This window comes from Ciconia boyciana, chromosome 13, assembly GCF_034638445.1.
Source record: "Ciconia boyciana chromosome 13, ASM3463844v1, whole genome shotgun sequence".
In the NCBI taxonomy this organism is placed as follows: domain Eukaryota; kingdom Metazoa; phylum Chordata; class Aves; order Ciconiiformes; family Ciconiidae; genus Ciconia; species Ciconia boyciana.
The window spans coordinates 10,805,919-10,826,545 of NC_132946.1; the positions used below are offsets into that span (position 1 = coordinate 10,805,919).

At 39.5% G+C, this 20,627-nt stretch overlaps 1 protein-coding gene across 1 annotated transcript in view; it reads right to left on the reverse strand.

The window, feature by feature from the left end:
- Positions 1-422: 422 nt before the first annotated feature.
- LOC140659214 (BOS complex subunit NOMO1) overlaps positions 423-20,627 on the reverse strand; it is a 30,948-nt gene continuing 10,743 nt past the window's right edge. The window contains exons 14-31 of the mRNA XM_072878569.1: positions 20,137-20,268; positions 18,649-18,785; positions 18,291-18,378; positions 17,345-17,408; positions 16,128-16,223; positions 13,428-13,637; positions 13,031-13,113; positions 11,272-11,431; positions 11,021-11,147; positions 10,267-10,380; positions 9,461-9,588; positions 8,720-8,861; positions 7,781-7,864; positions 6,306-6,416; positions 4,292-4,393; positions 3,954-4,073; positions 2,886-2,978; positions 423-1,947 (exon numbers count right to left, since the gene is read on the reverse strand). Of these exons, the coding sequence (XP_072734670.1) occupies positions 1,816-1,947; positions 2,886-2,978; positions 3,954-4,073; positions 4,292-4,393; positions 6,306-6,416; positions 7,781-7,864; positions 8,720-8,861; positions 9,461-9,588; positions 10,267-10,380; positions 11,021-11,147; positions 11,272-11,431; positions 13,031-13,113; positions 13,428-13,637; positions 16,128-16,223; positions 17,345-17,408; positions 18,291-18,378; positions 18,649-18,785; positions 20,137-20,268 (2,123 nt within the window). The 3' untranslated portion in view covers positions 423-1,815. The remainder of the gene's footprint in view (positions 1,948-2,885; positions 2,979-3,953; positions 4,074-4,291; positions 4,394-6,305; positions 6,417-7,780; positions 7,865-8,719; positions 8,862-9,460; positions 9,589-10,266; positions 10,381-11,020; positions 11,148-11,271; positions 11,432-13,030; positions 13,114-13,427; positions 13,638-16,127; positions 16,224-17,344; positions 17,409-18,290; positions 18,379-18,648; positions 18,786-20,136; positions 20,269-20,627) is intronic.

Genomic DNA, 20,627 nt, shown 5'->3' on the forward strand with positions numbered 1-20,627 from the left:
AAGCAGAATAAACCTCAAAACACAGGGCTGGAAGCAAGTAGGCCACCAGTGTGCTGCAGAAGGCAAAGAAAAGAAAATTTTGAGACGAGACGTTGGGCAAATCCTAGGTTTAGAAGCAAGCATTAGATTAGCAAGCATTAACACTTTTTTTTTCTTTTTTATTAATAACATTGCCAATGTTTAAGGTCAATCATCAGCAAGTCCCACAGTTCAGACGTCAGAACACCTGGTACTCCCTCAAGGCATATGACCATGTGCATTTCTTCCTCATACATTCCCCCAAAGTAGCAATACCTTTCTTAACATTCACCAGCTTAAAATAAACATGTATTAAAAATGTACAATTTATTATAAGTCTTGCAACACTTTGCTTTTTCCCCTATATATTTCATCACAGCAATATAAAATTCAAGGTCATTAAGTAGAGAGCCTGACAGTTTATTAGAGCTTCGTCTCCAACTCGGTACATGCATGCTTTTTCAACATTCTTCATTTTTATTATGATCTTGATAGAATTTCCCTCAGAGAGATGAGAATGATCACCGAATGAAGTTTTAATTATTTAGGCCAATGCAGAATACCAACAAAACCAGCATAAAACCTTTAGCATCCAAATTTCTAAGAATGGTAGGGTTTGTAAGCTTAAATATTTAAATGTAAAGGGACTTTATTTCAAGTACTATAAAAGAGAAACATTGCCACTTACTGGCAGTACCAATGTCTTTGCAATATTTGTAGGCAGTTATGTGCATCTTTCAAAAGCTCTATTAACCTTTATACTATTTGTCAATAAAAAGCCCCATTAACATTTAAACTGTGTATGTCCAACTATCTACTTCAAACAAGAATCAAAAGATAGCCTGTAAGAAGCAGTTATTTATTACAGACTACATTATTAGGACTGTACATGTTGGAGATTCTGAAAAGCTCACATTTCTTAAAGTAAAAGAAAAAATTTTTTTAAAAGTTAAAATAAAAAAAAAAAAATCAATCATCAATTGGAAAAAAGGCTGCACATAGCCTGAGCAGTAGATGTGACGCCACACGGGCGAATGGGTATCACTGACAACACAGTACAGCTTTGGAAAGAATAGTACAACCAGCTGGAGCCACTTCAGGAATACTGGAGGTCTAAAGAGATCACACTGTATATGAAACTGAAATTTAAACACTGGTTTTGCAGTAGGATCATCAGAACTTACCTGACATTAACAATTTGTCTTCCTTGGGCAAAAACTTGATTTTAATCAAAGATAACGTAATCATTGGATAAGAGCTGAAATCACAGCTGTGCAGATGACAGACTCTTCAATCAAGCTGCTGAACTGGAATTGCCAAAGACATAATTCACCAATTCATGTATGTCCCCCAAAACTTTGTTTCAAGCACCACTGATTTAGTAAAATCCCTATGTGCTGCTTCTGTAAAGTGGGTATTTGAAAAGGTAAGGAAAAATGATCCCAAAATCTAGAGACTGAAAGTGAAGTAAAGCAGTCTATTACCACTGCTTTTACAAATCATTAATGAAGATAGCATGACCTGTTCCACTGAAGAGAAAAAAAATCATTGTCTTCAAGGATGGGAGATGCACTCACAGTGACAATAGAGGCATTCATTTCCTTACTTTACAACAAAGAAATCTATAGACTCCATAAAAAATTTACAACCAAAATGGAGCTAGTGTGACAAATGGCGCTCACGTAGCAACAACAAAAATGTGAAGTCCACAAATTCAACAAAAACGTATTTCAGTGGCTTTGCTTCCTCAGGCTCCAGTTTGACGGAGCACCACTTCATGCAATTGTTCCTTTCATCTCACGTCCGTCTTGTCTTCTGTTTTTTCGTTTGTCTCTTTGCATCCTCTGAGCCACCCGCGTCAGAACCTGTCTGTCCAAGAGCACGTACTCCTTGCAGTCGAGTTGTCAGCTGTAGCAACAAGGGAATAAGCTGGGAAAAAAAAAAAAAAAAAAAAACAGGAAGCAGCTTGTGATTACAATGGTACGTTGGCTCTGAATGATAACATTCTTTAGACCCATGCATCCCCAAACAGAATCTATTGCTTAAATGGCACCTCTACAAAGATATCAGAAAATGGCAGCAAATCTTGGGAAGGAATCAAAGCAAACTTCTGGGAATTTCTGATAACCAAAAACTAAAATTATTGTCAGTAACTTTTTTTCCTGCAGTCATCTAGCCAAGAACAGCAGTTTGAGTCCTGAGTCTAGAAAATGCCTGCTATTTTCAGTGGAGGCACTTTTAGTGACACTGTAGAAAATCCTGGAGAATCCCACGTTCTGCGCTGTCTTACCCATGTTTGAGAGGAAATCAAACTGCACAGACAAATTTCTTTTCTCTTATCAGCAAAACAGAAATCCAGTCATATCAGAGAAGACTAGAAGAGCATGGCTTGTTAACAAAGACAGAGTGGGTTATATAGTAGGTAGTTATATTCCTCTTGAGAGCTTTTCACCAGGGAGGGCGTAAAGCTGAAGAGACCAGACTCAATGACTTGCAAGATTTTTTTTCCAGTCTGCTTGTTCCTGAAGCCAATAAAGTAATTATTTTCATTCCTATTATCACTGAGTCTGGTTATCTGAATTTGAATGATGCTGTATTGTTTTTTTTCCCAGAGCCATCAAATGAGAAGACAAAATTCAGAAGTGGCACAGGAACTCACCTTCACACTAAGTTTTTTTAAAAGAAAGTAATTGTCCAAAAACTTGGCTACATTGTGGCTCTTCTTAGAATGTGTCACATAAGGTGACTGCTGCCTGCATCTCTGTCTGGATAACCACCTCAACAAACCCTCACTTAACACAGTATGAAGTATTCATTGATAGGGCAATACTACTTGGATAAGACAAAAAAAAAACCCCATGACCTACCTTATCGTGGTTGTAACCAGCCAACAACAGAAGCAGAGTCAGTGGTAACGCAATGTAAGATCCTTGGGCAATATCTTGTTCAGGCAGCTTTCTCTGAAAACAGTGGGGACCATGGATTTTGGTTTGTTTTTGTTTTTTTTTTAAACAGTCATTTCGACTATGAAATCCCTCAGCTTTCAGCAACATCAGCAACAGGACCACGTGGCACGTCCAGCCGTTCCCATCTGACTTCCTTCTAAGTGCTGCTCTAAGATTTACTTTACCTTCAACTTCAAAGCAGTCCCCTTGATCAGATTCACTCATCTGTTACCTTCTTCCTGGTGTCTGCTGTTTTTTAAATCTAATTCACTGATGGTCAGTCTCCACTTCACAGTCAACCTGGTGTGCTTTGATTTACCTGTCACATGCTGCCCAAACCTCTATGATCCCAATGATAATACTACAGCAACCATACTAGCACAAAATCTTTCAGGCACATCTGCATCCTTCATTTATAACTGCCATTTCATGTTTCCCTCATGTTTCACTGGCATCTGAACATGCAGTGATGCAGTAAAGAAATAGATCAGTTAAGTATTACAGAACAAACACTTCACTAAATTGACTGCACCGTTCAGAAGTGCAAGACGACACCTCTCTCTCAAGGGAGAGGTCTTCCCCTGATGTTAGTTTGAGAACCCCTCTGCTTTACCCTGTACCTCAGCTCCAATAACTAAAAGTTCTCTTTTTGGCCTGGTGATACTTCTTTCATATACACCGAAAGAATTCTGACAACAATCCTGTCTTTCTCCTTCAGTCGCCAGTTACTACCACCTTTCAGTTGTGTCACGGCTACAACTCCTTCCTGAAGTCCTTGCCTGCCTCCCATAACATACCAGGTAATTACATCCCTGCCTCATGCCTTAGATGTGCCCAAATCCAAATTCACTGTCACTGTAATGCCTCTCATAAACTTCTTTGTATTTACTTAATAGAAAGTTTGGCCAAGAGCACAAAATACATGCAGGCTATACTACCAGACATTGCTCTCAAGGTGAACATTTGAACGTTTAAATATTTTGTACTTACAGTGGGACTGAAGATCAGTGTAATGTGTTTATGATATCCAATAGCAGTGAACGAAACTTGAGGCAGGGTGTAGTCATACTGTGATTTAGACAATGTAGAATCCAGGAGCACCACGTAATTCTGTGGGTAAAAAATAGACTGCTACTGATGCTGTAGACTGAGTGTGGGACAAAAATTAGATTTAAAGGCAAAATTCAGTTTAACAGGCTTCAAATCTTCTGAAACACTGGTCACTCCAGCATGAATATAGTACTGCAGACACACCAGAGATAACACTTCAGTGTCCTTAGGGAAAAAAATTAAAGTGACCTAAGCTAATTATTCAGCAATATTCTTACCTCTCCATCTCGGAGCAGTGGTGGGAAATGGAAAAACAGGGATAGGCCTAAGTTGACTGTATGAATTGGGTTGTCAAGATTTTCACTTTTGTAGAGCTTCACCTGTGACAGAAAGAAGAAAGCACAAACCAGGTATTTCTGAGCCTGCACCACAATAGATATTTCAGACATCCCACATCTTAAGGGATAAAAGCACTTCAAAATTCGTCATGTGTTTTATAAACAGAAAGTTGTCAAGTAAGAACACCTGGAATTGTTCTAATCTAGGATGTGAAAAGTCACAGAAACAGTCTTTTTACAGAACTTGAGATAATTTATGAGCAACAGATGTCTGACATTTTCACTTATCTAGTGTATTAAAAGTAGTCTGCACTGTGCATCAACCAGAACTGAGTAATTCTTTTAAATAATCCCAGCAGTTTCATAGGAATTTGCAGCTGGGGGTTGTTCCTATTTCTCAGACAGGCTCATTTTGCTTGATTTCTATTTCTCTACACTTACTTAACAAGCTAGACATCCTCAAGCTACAGAATAGGCCTGAAGTCCTCAGGAAATACAGTTTGCTCAGAAACCAGCATAATGAAAAGAGGATTGTATCGTAGTTGAATAACGCTGGTAGGGGCAGCAGCACCTCCTTACATGAGGCTGCCTGTACACACAAACATTTATCAGCCACTGCGCCTCCTCCAGAGGACACAGTAAGCAAAGTGATGGTTTTTGTGGACCACTCTGAAGCAGGCTTCTAGCATCTATACCACTGTTTGTAAACCTCTGGATCAGATATTTGCCAAGACTTGGCTCTCCTTGCAGACACAGCCCAACTAAATTCTCATTGATTCTGCCCAGTGCTACCGTGGTTGCAGCTCCAATCACAGCTCACCAGAGTATTTCCAGTTGTTTCAACCAGCCCATGCAACCAGAAGGGATCAGACTGAGGTCAAAAAACTGCTCACTTGCGTCTGTATCAAATCTTAGCACATCTTTCAAAGACAAAAATGTCTGCCTTGAAAGCAAGGGTGATCATATGCCCCCATCAACAGCACAAGTGCATTACATGCAATGCAAGACCCCACCTCATATGAAACATGTATGGGCTTGGGTAACTTCCATATAATTAAATTTTGACATCGATTCCTATTTGCTTAGGCTGAACTGCAAGGGTCTAAATTTCCCCAGAAAGATAGGAAGCTTGCTCAGGTGCTCTTCAGTAAGGTGATACATTTTCCCTTCACACCTGCTCTGAGTGTTGGATCCTTGGATGTCTCCCAAAAAAACCAACAGCTTAGCAATGAGACCTTGGCAGGTGAGATGCATAACAGACTAGTCTGAAAGAAGTCCAGGCACTGCATTTATATTTGTAGGTAACATTTCAAGAAGCTTTTAAACCTGAGGAATGGTACTATAACTCCTACCGCACTAGCACCTCCTGCAGATACTTCCAGCATTTGCACCCTAAGCCAAAAGGATCACAGGTGTTTAGCAAGTTTTTTTCAGATCACAGTGTAGTCTTTTGAATTTTTAAAATTTCAGCTTTACTATTTGCCTCATGCTCTCTCTTGTAACTGTACTTCTAAATTCGTCTGTCCTATGGTGTCGTTGCATTCACACGGTATCTTCTGGCTAGCAGACATGCATGTCAAACATTCCAGGTATTTCAGGAATTAATGCAGTTCTCTGATATAGAGGACTCATTTCACCCCTGGTGTCTTGCTCTCCTTACAGACAGGGCATCCCTAATCAGGGAAGCAGACCCAGAAATGCACAGGCCAACCTGAGAAAGTATTTCTTAAACATACTCCCATGAAAAACAGAAACATTAAAGCAAAGCAGTGAGGAACGCTGGAATCGTAATTCTATCTGGAATTGAAATTCACCTTCATTAAAGTATTAGTCATAATTTGAATTAAATGTGTGCTCAGGCTACTGAGCAATTTCCAGTGACCCTAAAAAAAAAAAATAAAATTGGGAAACCAATGGCAAATACACTTGAAAAAGATGAAAGGCTTGAACTTACACATAATGTGGAGAGATACTCAGAAGATGTAATTACATTTCCACTTAAATCAAATTGATTAATTTGCCGGAACGCTATAATATTTACATCATCAATGTCACTGTTCCCAACCTGCAACATAAAACACAGTCATGTTTTTACCAACAGAGGAACAGTTAACAGAGGACAGTTAGCACAACACAAACATTGCTCATAATTTTAAACAAGAAGTGAATTTTGTTCTATACTAACCACATGGAAGCTTGAAGGCTTTCCAATTGCAAGTACTTTTCCTCCAGAGTGCACAGCTCGCAATTAGACTTGTGCATTATCAGCACAAGGCTGATGGCATTAAGTTAAACTAAAAATGGAAGAAGTATCAAAAGCACGCATTATTTTGGCAGAGGCTGAGTTACATACACAGGACTGCCTGATGTCTGAACACCGGTCTCAGTATTCTGCAACTGTGCTGAGAGATGCATATCACTACGCTATGATGTTTATACAGTTGATTAATGAGGAATATGCTCATATCATAATATAACCTATTTCAAAAATATATAACTTTATATTCTTCAAAGTTGTTTAAAATACAAAACATTTCTGTTTCTAAATCTGAACTCTGATCAGAATAAGAAAAGACACTTACTCAAATAATAACTACCGTAACAGACAGGTTATGGTTAGGCCAGGTGCCATATCAACAGTCTGGCACCACTGAGGCTGTATGTTTTTCCTGCACGTGTCTTTCAAACGCTTCTCTCTCCTGGAGAAAATGGCAGGCTAGCCAGGATACTATTAGTACAAGCTACTGCATACAGCTGTCACTTGCAGTACCTAAACTTCGTGCGATTTTCTGGAATTTGGGTTGCCATTCTCTTCCCCTTCCCAACCAGCAAGCACTCTTAGCAAGAAGACACTACGGACTTGAAAGATTTCTGCCCTTCCGTTTGGCTGCAGAGGAGGGCACTCTGGTCAGGCGCGTGTCTGAGCTCAAATAAGGACCATCTCCCACTGAAAAGTTCTGGACAACTAACGAAGGCTAATTAACCTTTGCTGGATGTCAAGAGATAAATGCAAGGCAACTAATCTGAATCTGTAAGGATGGAAGAATATTTAACAAGATTTCATCAGTCTTCAATTCAAAGGTATTATTACATTTTATAAAGATTTGCTAGTCTGAATGACAATTTCATCTGCATCAAGACTGCAGGATTTGGACCAAATAAAGCATAACTAGAACTATAAATAAAGCGCAGCTAATGTGATTGTGAAAGAATCCTTTTCACTTGTTTACTGTTTGGGTTTTATCTTATTTCAATTTTAAGCTATGGTGCTGACACACAATATGGGGCCCATATTTAGGGAGCTAACGTGCCGAAAGCCACTTGTCTAAACAGAATGCATTCAACTAAATTGCTGCTGATAGAACAGACATAATGCCTAGACAGATGCATTTCATATTTAAGTGATATTACAAAAAAAGAAAGAATTACCTCAATTGCACGATGCTGTGGTAAAGCTCTTTCAATGTGATCATTGCCTTCAGCTTTGAGTTGGACATGATACACACAACCAGGCTAAAAGCAATATTCAATGATAAATCCCAACACTGAATAATAGGTACTTTAATTTTAGAAGACAGTAAGAGATTTCATTTAAGATACACCACCCAAACAGATCTAACTCTATCCAGTTGAAGTTTTCCTTATCCCAAATAGAAAATTTAACTCAATAACACCATTAGGGGTGTTCAGTGCCAGCAAATACAAAAGGCCTATCACAGAACTTTCACTAGTTTATTACATTACAGTATTAAAAGAAATCATCTGCTGTGAAGTGTTTCAGCTAGAAAGAAAATACATTAAACAGGATTAAAACCTCATGAAATACTGCTTTCTACTTCAGCATAATTACTTACTCCATACATAGTGGTCCCAGAAATTCAGCTTCCATGTTTCCTGCAGAACAGCTTACTTCACATACATGCTGTACAATCAACATCATACATACACTAAATATCCTGCTAAAAATACGCTGTCACAGTATTTTCACAAGAAAAACTAAATGCTTCTCCAAATTCTTTTGCCTAAGAAAACTCCCTGCTATAACACCTGAACACTGCTGAACCCCTGTTAGACACAGTCAGTATATTGACCGGGGGCTCACGTCACGTCATGGGAACTTCAGTGTTTGTGGGAGGCCATCACAGTATGCTGGCAGCAAGTTCCACAGACTTATACTAAAAGTTTTTTTCCCCTTTACTAGAATGAATGTTCGCTACATGACAGCATAACACAGAGAGACTCAATGGAATCTGAGCTAGCAAACATGATGGGAAAACAAAAATCGGTAGCTAATTAATAAAACATATTTTATTGCTCCATTATCACGCTAACATAAAAGTAAATGACAGAGAGCGTTCTAATCCTTACCAGAAGGCCACGTAGCCTGAATTTGCCCTCTTCATCAGTTATCGTGTCTTCTCCATAGATGCTACAATCCTTCTGCCCCACAGCTTCTACTGAGACTCCCTGCTCAGGCTCTCCATTTAAAGAAGAAACTGTGCCATAACAGCTAGAGGTGTAAAGAGAACCAATTGCTACAGATGTGCAGATGCTGTTTTAATGCACATTTTAAAGACATTTTATTGTTATAACTGATGGAAAAAGTACTTAATATATTTAGCATAGCATGGAGAAGAAAAGGGGAATTTATAATGCATATGTAAAACTGTTTAAAGCATTAGAATTAGCTGCAGTTCAGAGCACAACTTTAGGAATCCAAGTTCCCTGACCATGAACAGCAGCACTTACCCCTGAAGGTAAGGAAAGGAAGGATCTTGAAGTCAGATGCCTGAATTGGTCTACCATCCCTAGAATAGTCCTCTCCTGTTGCACCGGACATAGCACAAGCCACTTCCAGTGCCACTGACACAGTGCTTTCATAGCAATGTTTCTCCTTATAGTCCTGCCATCTGGGCTTAGCTATATATCCACATGCATGAGAACAGGCTAAAAAAAGTACTTATACACAGCATGATAAAGTTAAATTGTGCCTTCAAAAGTACCCTCCAAACCTTCAGAACAGAGGTGTATCAGGAGAAAAGACACATTTTGCATAGTGCATCCTGATACAGTACGTAGCATTTTGCATGGCATTTCAGCTCTACTGACCTGTAAGCTGTTCTGTAACCAGTTATCCGAATTTTAAGATTCTGTCCTTCCTGCACTTCAATCATTTGTGATGATGGTTCAAAGCGAAACTCTTTCATCATGGGTTTAAAATAATACTGCCCTGGGCTCTGCAGAGAGGCATAAAACAAGCTGTTTACTGATAGTGACACAAAATTTCACCAACTCCAAACAATTATGTTTCTGCAAGAGCTCCCTAAAGAGCTAAAGTTCTCTGTCCCAATTGTAGGTTAAACTGGTTGGAAAATGTGAGCACTGAAAAACAGGGAGCACATTGGACAATAAACCAATGGAACTCCACCAGGTGATAGAGCCTGAAGAGGGAAAGGAAACTATGGCCCTAAAACCTTACCGCAAGACCTCAAGGACAAGAAAGTGGCCAGAAGAGAAAGATGTCTGCAAGGAAACTATTCAGGCACGTCTACACACATGTACAGATCAATAATCTAATTAGATTTCTTTCCTCTAAAGACTCTCAAATGATCATCAACAAATTGGCTTGTTTCATGTTTACAGACTGCAAATTATTAACTGAGATCAATCAACATCATCTACTACCTGTTGGGGAGAAATCTCTGGCCAGGTTAGATTTCACATCTTTCACTTGCTAAGATTTTAAGTGCTGTCCACTCTGAGAAACCTACATCTCTCATTGTGGGTTATGATCTCAAAGGAGACCAATACATCCCCCTGCTACTGAAGAGAGCCAACAGCACCTGTATTTTGGAGGGCAAAGTAACACAGCATCAGACATGCAGCCACATTCAGAAGAATCAATTTCAACTTACCAGATTGGAAAAAGTCAGCATGCCATTATCCTGTGTAAGGAGGTTGGACCGAAACACCCCTCCACTTAGAGACAAGAGAACTCCAGCAAGAGCCTGGTCATCCTCTGATTTGATCTATTTTTGAAAAAGCAATAGTTTTAAGTGTAAGCGAGGGTTGCTTTACGAACAAAGGTTCAATTCAGAAGCCCCTTACAGACTGCACAGATGTGCTGGCTCTGAGCACTCTGCTGTAAGCAGAAGAAAACTAGCCACATCTGCAGCGTATTCCCTCCTGCGAGACTGCAGGGCTACAGAAGCTTGTCCTCTCAACATCTGGGCAGTCACAGCTGCACATAGCATGTGCCACCAGAACAGTCATTCTCTATCACTTCATAGGACATGCTGGCAGCCAGAACAAAGTATCCCAAAGACTAGAACCAGGCACCAGTTGGACCAGACTGTATATGAAAAAATCACCTTGAGGGATAAAACTCATTAGGAGAAGGTGGTCCAACTCTACGAGAGCAAATAAAGCCAGTCTTTTGGACTGTAGGCTCTAACTTTCGCTCTATAAACCTTCCAAAATATCTTCTGCATGGCAAGTCACAGTCTACAACTAAACTCATCCACTGAGATTTGTTTCCCCATGACAAAATTATCCCCAAATCCCACACCCATTTGTGTTTGGGTGGGACACGTGGGTTAACTTTTTTGCCTGTCTAGCTCTAACTGCACAACACTATTCATTCAGAACCCAAAGTGTTTAGAACATTACCTCAAACGTCACCCCAGCAAGAGCAAAAGCTCTGAAGTCCCCAACTGTTCCTTCTACTGCAGTCAAAACGAACCCTTCTTTCTGAGCAGTGACTGTATATTCCAAGTCACTGTGGAGTGGCCCAACACTTCAAATAAAAGGAAAGAAGAATTCATTTTAAGAAAAGCACTTGGATATCACACACATGTTGCCAAGTCACCACTGCACTTTAACTAAAGAATCCAAAAGATGAAAACAAACCTGTTAATTACCTGTAAGCACCTTTGTCATCTGTGAAAACTGTGATGAGCGGGGAAGTTTCTCCCTTTTCACCAATGACAATCTCAACACCTTCCAATTCAGGATGAATTCGCCCTTCCAGAAATAAGCCTGCTTTTCCATGAATCTCTATCAGCTTGCCTGGACAACTCTCTTGGTCATTGCAAAGGGGATTTAAGACAAAAAAGAAATACACTCACCACTCTGTCTTACATCAAGAGTTTAACTGCTTCCAAAGTGATCAGCTGATGTTCTTTTACCTTAGAAAAGGAGATCAACCCACACAATTCTATGGCCTCTCAACAGATCTTAAAACATCTGAACATTCACAAAATCAATAACTAAGTTCCGAAGCTATAAGCACATCTCCAAAACAAACATTCGGGATTTGCTAAGTGCTTTGAGGATTCATTAAGTTATATATACTGCAGCCACAGGGAGAAGTATGTACACTGAGACATTACACTAAGCTTTGACAAGATTTTTTTAGATCAGGTCAGCATATGTTGTGTTCAATGACATAAGTAAAATTTTATTCCCCTTCCCCTCCAATGCATTTAGAATGTGCACAACAAAGAGGCACATAAAAAGGGGTATCTAACATTTTCTAGTGATTTCAAACAAAGTATATTCACTTAGGAACCTGAGAGCAAGATAGACACTGACTTAACAAGGAGCATCAACTGATTGATGATAACCCTGACAATTCCGAAGTTTACTTTTTTGTGAGTATTTTTATTATTGTAATTTACTACAAACAAAACTTAACAGAAACTTGAATTTTGTAACAAACTCAGAATACAAACATTGCTTTTGCACAACTCTTTTTCTAGATGAGAGTAATATGAACAATTCTGAGAATCTGGTGTAATGTCCAGAAATCTAGTCCTTCCTCTTGTGCCAGGTGGTCTTTCAGCACTTGGAAGCATATTCTGCTGATAAAAAATGTACTTGCACCCTCTACCAAATACCCATGTTTACAAATTCCAGAGTGAAATTGGCCCAAAAAAACAGCTGCAATTGAAACTTTCCTAACATTACCTTTGAAGAGCGATTCATATGTGTCCTGGTTTTGGCTGGGATAGAGTTAATTTTCTTCCTAGTAGCTAATATAGTGCTATGTTTTGGATTTAGTATGAGAATAATGTTGATAACACACTGATGTTTTGGTTGTTGCTAAGCGGTGTTTACACTGGTCAAGGACTTTTCAGCTTCCCCTGCTCTGCCAGGCGCACAAGAAGCTGGGAGGGGGCACAGCCAGGACAGCTGACCCCAACTGCCCAAAGGGCTATTCCATACCATATGGCGTCATGCTCAGTATAGAAACAGGGGGGAGTCGGCCAGGGGGCAGCGATCGCTGCTCAGGGACTGGCTGGGCATCAGTCAGCAGGTGGTGAGTGGTTGCATCACTTGGGGGTTTTGTGTGTCATCCCCACCCACCCCCCCACCCCGGGTTTTGTTCCTCTCTCTCTCTCTCTCTCTCATTATTTTCCTTTTCATTACAATTTTTTATTGTTGTTATTATTATTATTTTATTTCAATTATTAAACTGTTCTTATTTCAAACCACGAGTTTTCTTACTTGTGCTTTTCCAATTCTCTCCCCCATCCCACCAGGAGGGGGGCAGGGTGAGCAAGCAGCTGCATGGTGCTTAGTTGCCAACTGGGGTTAAACCACAATATGTTCATCCATAAGGATACATTTCTGCCTTAAAAATCTACTCCTTTCAAACTAGATTTTATTTATATTTACCTCCACTAACAACTGTTTCCACAAAAGGCGGGTAGAAAAGCAGCTCTTTTGATGATGGTGTCACAGTAATTTTCTCTCCAGACCTATAAAACACAAATAAGATACAATTAGAAGAAAATGGAATTAGCAGCTCTCATTCTCAATATGCAGTAGAACAGAGTACTGCATATTGACCCAAGAACCCATCCAAATACCCCAAGGAAAAAATATCAACAATAACCTAAGCAAAATTCATATCATGTGATACTAGTTTCCATTTCGCTGACAGTCAACAAGAACAGGCACAGGTACCCATACAGCAGCTCTTTCCTATATGGAATATATCACTATTCTGTTTGGTAGAAACACCAGGCAATAGTACAAAGAATACACCTTGTCCATTATAGCTTGGTATTACCTTGCCCAGTATGAAAATTCATATAAGAATGGTCCTTGGAGTTCCTCCACCATTTCTTGCACTGGTGGCTTTGTTCCTTCCTCCTCCTGACCCTTCTTTTCTCTCTCCTGTCGGCGGGTCTCAATTTCTGCCAGCTGCTGTTCCCTACGTAACTCCTGTACAGATTTCAGGGGCCCTAAAACTAAGGCAGGTTCACTGTCAATGGATGACCTGAAAACATGGAGGAGAAAACAAAATCATCTCCTTTCATATGGAGGGATAACAGCTTGTTATATCTGTTAATTACTGCCTTTATACCACACCAGACAAGTCCCAGGATTTTTTTTTTAAATCCATTCCTTTTTAATTCTGCTATTTATTCCAAGCATAACTAAAACTTTTAACCTCCATATCAATCAGTTACTACTAGAAAGGCTCATTCATAGGGACTACAGGTAACCTACCTGGTCTAGCAGGAAAGGACCTACTTGCAACTCTCACAAATTCTGCCCCATCATGCTATAAACATTCAAGGAGTTACGTCCCTATTGCCTCCTCCTCCCCTCTGCCATGCCTCAGCATCCCACTGCAGAGGGGATGTGCCCATGCTTACATGCCACATTCCCAGTGCCACATGCTTACATCTCAGTCACTTTGCAGAGTCCAGCATCTTAGCTTAGCTTAGGTTTTGGTAAGCAGAGAGTCTTGATTTTGCACCAAGTACCAGACACCAGCTCTGCTGCAGGAGCAACAACCTCCCACAGAAGCACTGACAAGCCAGCAGGAGTGCTAAATTCTTAAGCCAAAGGACCAGTTTGCAAGAGTACCTTTAACAAAGCCCTAAACTAAAGGAGAAAGGCTGGAATTTCAAATCTGAGAACAAGCTTAATACAGAAAGGATGAGTTACACAAAACAAACAAAAAGACTGGTAAGCTCACTTCGTTTTTCAGTACTAGGAACTTTCCCTCAGAACCTACCTCTCAGGAATAGAGCAAACAAGGAGAAAGTAAACTTCTATCACAAATAAATATTTCCAATAGCTGGCAATTCCCAGAAAAAGCTCTGAGTTCTAACCTATCTGCCCTATACATTTGAACTATCCAGCTATCTTGTCACTGTCCACTGAACAGATTGCTAGATAAGTTTAACCAAGTTCTTTAAATCAGCTCAGAACAACGCATCTCATTTCACTTCCCCTGATGTTACATAGTCTCCAACCATCCTTTGTATCTTGTCTTCTGTCCTTCTACAATAGTCTGAAAAACTGTTGCAGAACATTGCAAATTTCTCTATGAGGAGTGAACTGAAATGATCACAATTACTTTTCCTACAACCACTTTAGATTATCAGGATAGTTCCATCTCCTGCTTCAGTCTTCACCTATCTTCTATTGTGTCTTTTTTTAAGAGAAACAGACACTATTGCTCTATCACACTAAGCTTCATCAAGGCTTTAAATTCTTTCTCTGCAGTCGAGAGACAATACAAACATGAATCAAAAAATTTTGTGTGTCTTAAAACCTATTAAAAATCTGTACAGACATGCACACAGTCTCATGATATTAATAATAAATTACTACAGTCTCGCTTTTCAAACATAACAAGCCATCATCAAAAAATGTTAAGAATCAGCTTTATTTTTGGTTGGGTTGGGGTTTTTTTATTATTAACTGAAAGTTAACAGGTCACCACCATGGATCTGGTACACAAGCACAGACTTTTAAGAACAACTGTCTTGCTTTTAAATCCAGAGCTGTTCCTTTTATGTTGACAGCATTTCACGAATTGGACTTTGGCTGAAAAGCTTCACGCAGGCTTGAACAGAGATGGTCTCTAGCAACTGAGCTGCCTTCAAAGCACTTGCCAATAGTCTCAAAAAACCCAGCCAGCCTAGAAGGTCGGTATAATATTCACCTCCTCACTAAGTTGTTTTTAAAATCCTAATGGCTCTCTGCTATCTCAATGTTTCTTTTCCAGCTGCTGTAGTTGCCCAGTAGTTGCAGTTATAGGTTCATTAAACTCGTGGAACTCGAGGCAATGCTCTGCAGGTAATTTGTTCTCTGAAAAGATGTTTTCTACACTCAAAAAGTTTGAGAACCTATAGTCTAGAACAAGCGGACATCAGCAGAGCATTAATAAAGCACTCATCATTATCAGACACTTCCAGGCAGATCTGGCACCTCATACAATTAAAGCTGTTCACAAATCAGTGCTCCCTAGTGAGCTGTCTGTTCAGCTAAACATAAATTGGCGCATTAGTGTGTAATCACGCTGCATGGTTTTCCTTTTATAACCCTCTTCACACCAGTAACAATGCTCTAAAGCAGCAGATTCTCATTCTGAGGAAACAAAAAAAGGAAAAAAATAGATGCCAGTGTTAAAGAGCTCAGACCTAAGCTAAAACAATAACCTCTGAATTCTGAAATTTCAGTTCATTGAAGTGTATAAAAACTCAGAAAATCATTCCTTTTTACCATGACACACAAGTAGAAAGGGGCTATATTGAAATTAAGTGACAATGTTCAAAATGAAGGCTGGGAATTATTTTTCTGTCTACAAAGAACTCAAAGCACAGCTTCGCATAAAAACCTCTTGCAGTCTAGAGCTGGATGCCATCCCCTTAGAAAGCAGCCACTGTGGTATTAAAACCAGAGTAAAACTTTATGAGAGAGATGTCTTTTTCTTTCCCTTTTTATAGCCCCAAGATTTCTTTGTTCTTACTTAATGGTAATAGTCACATCCATCAGTTTATCTGTTACAATCGTGCCAAGGACATGGTGTCGAACTGCAGTGAGCGTCAGTATACTAGGAGACGACCTGTAAATCAAAGTAACAAAGAGATGAATTCAAGGTCCCCCTCCTAAGGAAAATAACCAAATCTTATTTAGCAGAGTTTGTGCTCCCATTCCTAAGTTTGAAGTGCTTTATAAAAGACAATATACAAATTACACAGCAAAGCTGTAGTGCTGAGAAGATAGCATATTGGAAAGGGAGCATTTTCCAGCTCTGAACCCCAAACCACTGCATGACATTGGCAAATCAATTCCTTCCTTTGTGTCACCTGCTTCCTCTCAAGCTACAGCTGATTTAATTGATTTTGTACGTACAATCCCTTTACACATAACAGAAGGACACTCAAAAGTTTGTCATATTAGACATAGTTCACCAAGATCCCCCAAGTCTAACGGTGCTTTGCTGCCAAAAGAGGGTTTCTGCTTCTATCCATTCACTCACTTTGTGCTGGCTCTCATGTTTAGCACATCTCTCTTTGAAGTACTTTTAATTCACTAACACAGCAGAAAAGAATCAGATTTTAATGCTGAATTCATTTTCTGCCATGTTAATGAATTAGAAGTAGTCCAGGAGCAGAAATCCTCTTTTTGGAAGCAAAGAGCCATTAAGCACATTGCCAGACGATAACCTATAAATAACTAATAAAACATGGCTGACTTAGGAAGATCAGCACTGCTTACTTGTGATTAGGGTGAATATTTATTCAGCTTGCAAAAGTCGGGGTGAACATAATCAAATTACCACAGAGTCATGGCACTAGGGACATACAACGGTGGTATATGCCTCCCAGTAAACTTACTATCCTATCTTTTACATTTCAACTCTCACAAGTGATCAACAGTTTCCACTGAAATATCTCTGCTTTGTTACAAAGCAAAACCAACATTAAACAGATAGAAGGCTGACAAAAATATCCATTTAAAGTAGCAAAGGCATCTTTAAAGCCTATCATTAGTTCATTTTTTTTTTAAGACTAGAAAGGGTAAGAGAACACATCTGATACACTTTGCTAAAGCTTCCCTCTATTGGTTAGAGAGAGTCATAGCAACACACCCTGAACTGCTGAAAGAAAGCAGCTGCAGCAGAAGAAAGCTTTATGAAAGCATACCGATAGGCTTAAGGTCAAAATCAGATTTTGCTCTTACGTGTCATAAGTGTAATACTCATGTTCAAACTGGTGGCAGGAACGTGGGGTCACTTCATATACACCTGTAAACATTAAGTCAAAGAATGATCCGCTGAAAAAATTCAACCTTACTATGTTGGCTGAATTCTCAAGATCACATGAGACCTGAGGTATAGAAACAATTACAAAATTTGACTATATATCTACTGCCTTTCACATAGACACTTGTAAATTAATTCACCTCTGTTCAGTCATAGATCACGACTGGAAGCTGTGCAGTGTTTCTAATGTACACTGATATAAAACACAATTAGGCATCACTATAGATAAACATAATTACAAACACAACAAACCAAACAAGCTCAGAAGTAACCTGTTATGGTCCCATAGCTGACACCCTTTGACTGATTATAGAACCACTGTATTATTCTATTGTGAATGAGACCACCGGCTCTAAGGATGAAATGTTCAAAGCTGAAAACTTAATCAAAACCAAACATATTTGTTAACTGTTTTGCTAAGGGGCCATAACAGAGAATTAGCTCCAAGACATTAAAAAGGCAGAAAAAAAAAAAATCTATTTTTAAAACATACTTTGTGAGGTGATATATATAACCCTGTGGTATTTTTAACAGTTATCCCTCAAGAATCCTGTATTGAAATGAAACTTTATTGAAACCCATATGAACAAGATTATTTTAACATGCTCTTCATTCATCAAAGATCAAAGCCCGTCACCAAATCAAATTAAAAAAAATTATTTTACTTCTGGAATCTGTATTCAGGTGAAGGACTAAACAGTAGGAGAATTCTAAAAACTTAGAACAGAGCATTTATATACAGATATAAATAAAACAATGCCTCTCAGAAACCACAACTTGTTTTTGTTTGTTTTTTTTAATTCCCAGCAGTATTAGTTGACTGGTTCTTTTTCATTTTTTAAACTGACATTTTAGAGCTGTTACCTGGCTTTGAAAGACAGAATCTATTAACTCCTTTGGACAGGTTATAAACACCAACGTTCTCTGGTCCATTTCCATCCTGATAAAATTCCTGTGAAGCCACAACACAATTCACTATTAGTAACTACTAAACAACAAAATGAAAACAGTATTTCCCTAAAGATAGATTAATGCTTCTCTTTTATAGCAACACAAGACCATTTTACCAAATCTAAGAGACAAATCTCAAAGCACTCTAAACATCAACGTTGCTGTGCTATATGAGACCCTGGCAACATGAAAAAGCCTTGATTCCAAGCATCACCCAACCTACCTACACAAGTTCATTAAAAGAATACAAGGACGTTTGTTACCTACGTACCAGTGTAATTGCATGAGAAAGAGAACACCTCAGCATATATCCAGTCTGCCTGAATTCTACTCCCGAAACATCTTCCTCCATGACTTCCAACTCCAAAGACTTATTCTTCCAGCACCAGTCTTCATGTACAATGCTTACTAGAATACAAACCACACAAAGCACTTTAGCAATGTAAAACTGTGTGAATAAGGGCAGGTTTTGTGGTATACAAAGCTTGTATCACTCTGTCCTGGTTTCAGCTGAGATAGAGTTAATTTTCTCTATAGTGGCTGGTATGGGGCTATGTTTTGGATTTGTGCTGAAAACAGTGTTGATAATACAGAGATGTTTTAGTTGTTGCTGCACTAGTCAAGGACTTTTCAGCTTCCCGTGCTCTGCCAGGTGCACAAGAAGCTGGGAGGGGGCACAGCCAGGACAGTTGATCCAAACTGCCCAAAGGGCTATTCCATACCACATGACGTCATGCTCAGTATATAAAGCTGAGGAAGAAGAAGGAAGGGGGGACATTTGGAGTGATGGCGTTTGTCTTCCCAAGTAACCATTAGACATGATGGAGCCCTGCTTTCCTGGAGATGGCTGAACACCTGCCTGCCCATGGGAAGTGGTGAATGAATTCCTTGCTTTGCTTCACTTGCGTGCACGGCTTTTGCTTTACCTATTAAACTGTCTTTATCTCAACCCACGAGTTTTCTTACTTTTGTTCTTCCAATTCTCTCCCCCATCCCACCGGGGGGAGTGAGCAAGCAGCTGCGTGGTGCTTAGTTCCCGGCTGGGGCTAAACCATGACACACTCCAATTTCCCTGACAATAATCTTCAAAGCCAGATACACAACAACGACTGTAGTAACAGACCTTGCTCACAGGACTGCAGCATCACCAGGAATCAAGCACATCTCGTAACAGAAAAGCTATTATAAAAAGGAATAATGAAGTCTGGTCACCCTGGAAAGTTATGCAATGTGTACTACCATTGTGATAGTCAAAGAAGCCTAGAGGACATCAGAACTTAACTCCAATTTCACCAGGCAGAAAGATATTCTGACTCATGTATAAAAAGAGCAATCTGTATATACTCCTTCTACACCTTTCCCTGGAAAACAACTTATTTTCATAGTAGGCCAAGGCAGGCTGGCCAAAACACATACTGCTCTTAGGAGAGGTACTCTGGAAGCAGAAGAACTAGGGTGTGCCCCTGTTCTTAGGCCTGGGACAAGTCAGTTCATGATAAAGCCCTTTTTCCTCACGCCAGCCATGTAGACCCTAAAACTTAGGGGAGCAGTTACCTGTAAGCTGACAAAAGGGTTAAACATACAAGATTAAGAAAACTTGAGGCACTGTTATACAGTATTTTTCCAGATTCCCTCAAGTTTCAGAACTAGTTCCGTGTTGGGCATACTGTAAATGGCATCCATAATAACAGAAGTATACAGATTAAGTCACAAATTTAGCTACTAAGGTAACACTTCAAACAGTTCCCCATAATCCTACCTTTGTATTTGCCAGGTAGCACACTTTCAAATGTGAAGGTTACTGAGTCCATGTTTCCAGAGAGCTGCAGGTTGCGTTTTTCACCCTGGCGGCTCACAGACTGTAATGTCACCATCAGATCACCACAAGCATCTGTGCAGAAAAGACAGCAGAAAATGAGACTGCATTCTGGCCTGCCAGTTTTGCCTCCAAAACCCCCACTCCAAGCAAGCTTCATGTGTACTAAGATTAAAATTATTACTCTCTTCCAGTAAAGAACATTTCCAATTAAAACTCTTACCCTTATTTCTTAAGCACATGTTTACCACTGCTTTTTTGCATTCTTTGAGAAAGTTCGAGACTGTTAAACATATTCTTTTATCTAATGGCAAGTAACAACCAGAGGCCAACATTAAATCCCTGGGTCCACCTTGCTCTGCAGAGACTACAGGGCCCAGAAAACACCTGAGAGAACACCAAGTGCAGAGGGGATTCAGAGAGGAAAAAGGAAG